The sequence below is a fragment of the Lactuca serriola genome, chromosome 6 (genome assembly GCF_051521515.1).
Source record: "Lactuca serriola cultivar US96UC23 chromosome 6, Lser_US96UC23_V15, whole genome shotgun sequence".
NCBI classification, from domain to species: Eukaryota; Viridiplantae; Streptophyta; class Magnoliopsida; order Asterales; family Asteraceae; genus Lactuca; species Lactuca serriola.
This window is the reverse complement of record NC_136413.1, coordinates 111,360,287-111,368,655: the sequence shown is the minus strand read 5'-3', so window position 1 is coordinate 111,368,655 and position 8,369 is coordinate 111,360,287. Positions and strand designations below refer to the sequence as shown.

Genomic DNA, 8,369 nt, shown 5'->3' with positions numbered 1-8,369 from the left:
CTTAGGAGTGTTAGAATGCTCAAAACCCAACAAGTATATCTTTTATGGGTTGATACACTTAATTCACTATAAACAATGCTCTGATACCAATCTGTCACACCCCAAAACCAAAAACGGCGGAAACGTTCTGGGGCGGAGGACGTCATGTACAGTATCACAACAATGAAAAATACTAAACAAACAACAACATCATCGATTGCATTAATAATATAATTATTATACAAGTGTGTTCTGTCAAATTTTGATAAACACTAAAGCATAAATAAAAATTAAAGATGATTCTTGAACATGCTCCATCTTCTCTAAACCTTGCATCGGAGCCTGTCTATGATGACCTAAGGATACAAGTAATTTTGAAAGCGAGTATCAACTTTGAAGCTGGTGAGATCATAAGTATTTTAGTGTCTTAATTTGTATGTAAGAATTTGTATGTAAGAATTTGTAAGTAAGAATTTGTAAGTATTAAAAGTGTATATGAACTGTAAGTATGAAAATGTTTGTAAAACAGCTGTTAACATTTGAAAAACCCTAGAAATCCCTATGACTCCTATTATAAAAGGGATTCTTCTACCAAGACTTAACTCATCTATATGTATCCTTCTACCAAGGCATCTAGTGTCTCTTGTAAGAGTGTGTATTTTCCCAAGTCTGACTACCATTGATCAAAAAGAGAATTTCTACATTACCGTTCGTCGTGTGAATGTTCACGAAGTGAATGTAATGGGAAAATGAAATAGTACTATGGTGTAGCGTTGAACTACAACCGTACCAATTACCTACAGTCTAGGGTAATTCTTCTAAGTATTGTAGCATTTGTAATAAATAACTACATCGGTACTCAACTGCCTTATTTGAGGGATAAGGTATAATGTGATGTCTAGATCCCAGACTATACGCTCCCCTATCAAAGGGATTTTGGGACCTACCCACGACCCTTGCATGTATCCAAGGCGTGAGCATCCACATTACTATGATCATGTATACTCGATATAACTATCACAATTGCGTTGTGTTTCATTGGTATAGTTAGATCCTGAACTGGTTCCATGCTATAGCACCTAGTGACGTCTGTTCTATGTATATGTAAGCGTACTCATGTAAGTGTGATCATGTAATTTTACTCATGTAAGTGTCATCTTGTAATAGTATAGTAATGTACTGTAATGTTCAATGTGTGCTAGCTGTAATGTGTGTTCTCTCTCTATCTAGCATGTATAGTAACGTACTGTAATGTTCTAGAAAGTATTGACTCATGAATGAACTGACTCATTGTATGATATCGTGTTCTAGTAATAATTCTACTATCTTCCTAAACTACCCATAAGGTAGTTTACTAGTAATCTAACTGGTACGTATGGACCTGGATGTATACCCATGCTACCCAAGGGCATTGGATGAACTAGAAGGACCTTTATGACTATATATGTACACATGATATATAACAAATATTTAAACGACCTTCGGACGAGTACCCGATATTCCACCAGACCACATCCAAATTGCGGAAAAGGAAACAGGGTGGATTGCCTTCCTAAGTCTTTTAAACATTTCTTATATAACTATACATATAGAGGCATGCAATTTATAATATAAAAGCAATAAAATAAGTTTTGTAAAACCTTTGAACATAATTATCATCTAAGAAAAGATCGACTTGATGTCAATCTATAAAACAGTTTGAAGGCATGGGTTTGATAAAATAGTTTAGTATACAGAAACATTTGTTTGAAACACAATTGTAAATAAGTTTGAATTGAAACATACAGAATAAAAGGTATAGTGTAGTGAGGACTTTTAAACACATAAAGTGTTTATGAAAAACATTTGAAGGAAACTATTTAGTAAAACGGCTAATGAGTAGCCAATCATTTGAATGCTGCTTATTAATCACATGTGATTGATATAATTATTAGCATATTTCTACTTGTATCCCCCCCATAAAACATTTAAAAACAGTTAAAACGTTGATTAAGGGGTATGAACTCACCTGTTGTGGGTGATACGGATGAACCGAAGAGGTAGGACCGCTAGGTGTCAAGTGAAGTCTTGAACACACTCTATGATCCTAGTTAACATATAATTTCACATATATGTAACAAATTAGTCTATAAACAACTAATAAACAAGTGAAGACACCCTAGGACATGCTAAACACCTTTATCAAGTGTCATTAGCCTCTAGGATTGCACCTAAGTGTTTGTAGGGGAAGCTATTGTGTGTAAGGCTCAAGGAAAACTCCATAAGGGAGTTCACGACCCTAATGACACTACCAAATGAGTTTACGGTCGTAAACTCATGAGTTTATGGACGTAAGCTCATACTTAGGTTACCATTTGATGTTTGATGCTCTATAAGGCCCTAATAAGCATTTCTAGTTAATGGCTTGGTCTATGGAAGAGTTTAGGGCATAATATAACTCCTTTTAGGAGTTTACGGCCCTGGGACCATATCCCTTGGATATTACGGCCGTAATCTCCCTTGGGAGCATGTTTATGGTGTTTTCAAGTCCCTAAATTAACTAAGAATGAAGCAAGGAAATTGTCCAAGGCTTTAGGAGAGTTTATAGCAGCATTTGGCACTATTTTATGGAGTTCACAGCCCTAGAACTTCTTAGGCCGTGAACACCTTACTCTTGGTGTTCTAAGGGTGTTTGCTAGTCCTAAACTCATTTAGGTACATGTCTAAATTAGTCTCTTGGCTTAAGGAAGGTTTTTAGGGTGTTTTGGCACCTAAAAATGGAGTTCACGGCCCAGAAACCTCCTTGGCCGTGAACTCACTTTCACCCTTTGTTTCTAATTGATTTGGTGGTCTAAACATGTATTGGTGGCTTCTAGTTTGATTTCCAAGGCTTTGAGGGACATTAGGCACACTTTTGGCCCTTAAAAAGGAGTTTACTCTCCAAGTGTTCTTGGGCAGTAAACTCCCGAATCTTGGGGTTTTGATCCGATTTTGATCTTATAAAACACGATCTAAGTTATATAATACAACTAGATAGAAGTACTCACGATTTGGGATAAAAACCCAAAGATCCGCGAGAGAGAATTCGGCTTTTCTCTAGTTGGAAATGTAACTAATGAATGAATATGGTTCAAATTTCTATATATAGTCCTGGGATTTTTGGCAGAAAATATTTTTATTCCTAGAATGAACTCTAATATCCTAGAGTATTGGAATAACAGTGTTGCACAAAACCCTAGTGCATCCACTCTCCTGATATCTCCTTAAGTGTAAATCCTGAAAAACTGTCAAACTTATGCCCAAAGTCTAGAATTTCATTGTAACTGTTCTAACTTCTATTGGTTTGATATGGTTTGTTCAGAATGGAAATTTCAGGTTGTCACAGTTATGATAACTCACAGGATAGTCAATTATTATGGTATTATGTTTTTTTACGGGAAACGTAATATTATAGTTATTTTTACGTGAAAATACAAACTTCCTATAGTTTTTTTTACTAATAAAACTATACATCATCATTTTAAGTATGACATATTTACTTACAAGTTACAGTCTTGGGCATTTAAGACTAATTCTCACTTTTTGGAAAACATAGGTTTTTCCTGGTTCAATGCATTCATTTCATACAAACAACGATTCATAACTCATTTTATAAGAAAATATCGGATTTTCCGGAAAACAAACATGAACTTTCGAATGGCATGCATTTACACAAATATCTACTTATGAACTCACCAACTTAATTGTTGACACTTTTTCTTTGAAATAACTTTTATTCTCAGGGAATCGCTAAACACCAGGTTAGCATCTACTTTTAGGGACTAATGCTCTGGCGTTAGTAACATCTTTTGGAGCATCATATTGTATTTGACTTTTGAAACATGTAATACTACAATCATGTGATGTTTTCAAATATATATGATGGTGGTGTGTACTTTCTTTACTATTCAATTATTATGATACTGTACATGACGTTCTCTGCCCCCGAATGTTTCCGTCGTTCAGGTTTGGGGTGTGATTGATTGGTATCAGAGCATTCTTTATAGTGAACTAAGTATATCAAAACCATTTTTAATATATAACTATAAGCACAACTGGGCAAAAACACTATGATTAAGAGATATACTTTTAAAAAAATATACTTTTATTAAAATTATACATGCATACATTACATAACAGTAACAATATCATAAGGAAAACAATATAGAAGTATTATAGATGAGTTGTGCACTACACGTATGCCTTGGAATATGTAATCGGGACTTGGATGAATATAGCCTGATCAACTATATTTATCCGAGAGCCGACTAACATGTGTCAGGGAATAGTTGCAGTGGACGACAATTGTAAAACATACCAAACATATAATCTTTAGAATCAAACATAACATTTAGAATACTATAGGAGTATTTTGTAAATGAAATAGTTTAACCTCGACCAGTCAAGGATCTCAATGACCCGGATTCGAGAAGTCAATGCAACGACACAAAGTAACACTACATATATATGCCGCCTAGACGAACTACATGATGAGACTCGAGTTCACACCAGGACACTAAAGGGCAAAATGGATGCAACCCTCGCCTAAATAAGAGAAATGAGGGAGCTACAAGCCATCCTTGAGAGGGAAACACTCAAATTCATAGGCTTATCTGTTATTTTATAAACTACTATTATGAATCAAACACAAGTTCATTTTTATGTCGAATATTAACATATGAAGAATTCTAAATAACCACCCTTTTATCACTCGACTTTCAAATATTCAGAGACTTATTGTCTTTCATTGTTAATTCTTTGGCAGTAAGATGCCTCCTCGCAGATCTGCACGCCGCGTCAACAACGCAACACCAACGCCACCGCAACCACCTCCACAATATGATCTCGTCATGGTACAGGCTACTGTCACTGCAGCAATAGTAGCTGCTCTTACGTAAATAAACACTAACGGCGCTGGAAGAACTAGAAGTAGTACCAACCACTTAAATCATGGCACTAGCCATGGTCCTATCAGGGAATGCACATACAAAGAATTTTCAAATGCGAAGCCAAAGACTTTCAACGGGGTAGGAGGAGTCACTGCACTTATGTAATGGTTCGAGAAGACCGAAATGGTCTTCGATATCTGTGCATGCCCGAAAACAAGAAAAGTTAATTTCGCTGTTTGCACTTTCTCTGATCAAGCCCTCACCTGGTGGAAGGGCCATGTGAAAGTCCTATCTGTCCTAGTTGATAATGCCATGAGCTGGGAAGATCTCAAAATCTTGATGCTGGAAGAATACTGCCCGAGGGGAAAAATCCAAAAGTTAGAGCAGGAGTTATGGAACCTAAGGATTATTGGATCGTACGTAGCCACTTACACGAGCAGGTTCAGTGATTTGTCAGCCTTGTGCCCAGGTATGGTAAACCCGGAACAAAAGAAGGTGGAGAGGTACATTTGGGGATTGTCATCCCAGATTCAAGGGCATGTTCTGCCTTCTAACCCAATCACGTTTGACAGCGCGAAACGCTTGGCTCAACGATTCATTGATTATGGTGTTAAGCAGGGTACTATTACACTTGTTTCTAAGCCACCGAAGAAGGTAGAGGACCGAAGGAAACCCTTGAACAAGAGAAAGTGGCAGGCCACGCAAGAGAACCCCAAGAGGCAACAATTAGTGACAGCTTACGTTGTTACTGTTCCTACCACCCCCACACAAACAAATTCGTACATCGGCAACCTGCCGAAGTGCAATAGATGCAATTTTCATCACCACGGACCCTGCCATGAAATGTATTACACTAAGTGCAACAAGAAGGGACACATTGTCCGCTTTTACAAGGAACCAACTCAACCGGCTGCTTCAGGCGTAAATGTTGGAGTAGGTCGTACTTGTTATGAGTGTGGAGCAACGGGGCACTTCCGAAGGAACTGTTCGAAAGCGAACAATGGGAATGCTAGTGGAAGAGGCCGAGTATTCGCAATGGGCCAAGAGGAAGCCATTTTTGATCCCACGGTGGTTACGGGTACGTTTTTCCTCGATAACTCTTATACATGCATTCTATTTGATAGTGGAGCGGAGACGATATTCGTAAGTCACAATTTTAAGAATCTACTCAAGCAAACACCCCAGTCCTTAAGCGAAACATTCATAGTAGAAATGGCTAACAGAAAGACAGAAGGCGCTAAAGAAATATACTTAAATTGTACGCTCGCACTAAACAAAAATTCGTTTCCAATCAACCTCATGTCGGTTTCAATAAAAAGTTCCGACGTTATCATAGGCATGGGATGGCTGAGTTCTCATCGAGCGCACATTTTATGTTACGAAAAGGCCGTTCGCCTTAATCTGCCAAATGGAGAAAATCTTGTTATTTATGGTGATAAACCCAGTACAAATCTTCATATCATCTCTTGCATCAATGGTCAAAAATATTTATGCAAGGAATACCATGCATTCTTGTCACACGTTGTGGATGTAAAGCGAGGAGTAGAAGACATTAAGAGCGTGCCTGATGTTTGTGATTTTCCCAATGTCTTTCCCGAAGATCTACCAGGAGTACCTCCTACAAGACAAGCCAAATTCAGAATCAACTTAAATCCTAGAGCCGTCTCTATAGCCAAAGCATCGTATCGTTTAGCCCCGACAAAGATGCAAGAATTATCCAGTCAACTAAACTAATTGCTCAGCAAAGGATTCATCAGACCAAGCTTCTCACCTTGGGGAGCATGATTTTTATTCGTGAAGAAGAAAGACGGATCGTTCGAATGTGCATCGACTACCGAGAGCTAAACAAAACCGGTATCCCTTGCCACGAATAGACAATTTGTTCGATCAACTCCAGGGAGAAAATTACTTTTCAAAGATCGATCTGAGATCGGGATATCACCAGCTACGAGACCTAGAAGGTTATATTCCTAAGACGACTTTCCAAACAAGATACGGTTACTACGAATTTGTAGTGATGCCTTTCGGGCTAACCAATGCACCCGCTGTGTTCATGGACTTAATGAATCGGGTAAGTCGTTCGTTCCTAGAAAAATTTGGGATTGTATTCATAGATTACATACTCATTTATTCAATGAGTAAAGAAGAACATGGTCAACACCTGAGACAAGTCTTGGAGACACTACGAGCAGAAAAACTTTACGCAAAGTTCACGAAGTGTGAGTTTTGGATTAGGAAGGTGGACTTCCTAGGTCACGTGGTTAGTGAAGAGGTAATCCATGTTGAACCTTCCAAAATCAAGGCAATCAAAAATTGGTCAACACCGAAGACGCCGACCAAAATTCGCCAATTCCTAGGCCTTGTTGGCTATTACCGCAGATTCATACAGAACTTCTGCAGTACTGCAAAAAACCCCTTACCACCCTGACTCAAAAAGGTGTAGTTTTCTGTCACAACTAGGAAATTCGATGCCTTGTAAACATGGAACAATGATAACAAATGTGAACCAACAATGTGAAAGCATGTAAGATGTTTATTCAATAACAACAAACTTCAATCAAAAATTTCATACAAGCACTGCAAATAGTCAACAAAGAATTGGAAACCCTAGAAATTCCGGTTTAAGTCCATTCTGGACTAGGATTTCCTTATAGGACCCAATGGGCCAATAAGCTTCCAATTTGACTATCTTGGACTTAGAACTCTTAAATGGGCTCTAATAGGACCCACTTCTATTTATTTTAATATTTTGGCCCATATTGGGCCTAGAATGAAATAAAATACTTTAATGGACCTCATTGGGCCATAACTAACCGAATTAGCCCTAATGAGCCATAAAAATCATATCTTGAATTTTTTTGGGCCAAAAATCATCTAATTAAGCCATAATATGGATTAAACACCAAAGGCCCAAAAATTTCCTTCTCTTTCTCTAATTCTCGGCCCAACCTCAAAGCATGAAGAAAGGAGAGTTGACTTTTATGCCACCTCATTTTTATTTGTTGGGTCTCCATGCATGCAATTCATACTTCCAAGCAAACATCTCATCAAGGTCTCTCTCTTCCCCTCCCTTCTTCTCTCGGCCGAACACACACACACACTCACAAAATTTATCTTCATTCTCTCAAACTCTCACTAGAACATCCTTACAGTCTCCCTCAAAAATTTCGAGACTCACAAGGGCTACAAAGAAATCTCTTCTTAATATCACAAATCTAAGGTACGTTGATGTTTGATCCATGCTTTAACTCACTTCTTTTCATCAAAAAATCATCTCTTAATCCATTCAAATTCATGATCTTGCATCTTAGAACCCACTAAGTTCGAGATCCATCCAAGAAACTTGCTAGGGCCGAAAATAAGACCAAACTTCTCCCAATCTTCTTCAAAACCGAAACCACAACTCAAGGTGAGCTTCATACCCCTTTCTTTTTGGTTTTCATGAGTTTTATGCGGGAGAATACAAGAAAATGTGTAGATCTA

At 37.8% G+C, this 8,369-nt stretch overlaps 1 protein-coding gene across 1 annotated transcript; it reads left to right on the top strand.

Moving 5' to 3' along the window:
• Positions 1-6,098: 6,098 nt before the first annotated feature.
• LOC145060066 (uncharacterized) lies at positions 6,099-6,620 on the top strand. The gene has a single exon (XM_079007795.1). The coding sequence runs from the start codon at positions 6,099-6,101 to the stop codon at positions 6,618-6,620; it is 522 nt and encodes a 173-aa protein (XP_078863921.1).
• The last annotated feature ends 1,749 nt before the right edge of the window (positions 6,621-8,369 follow it).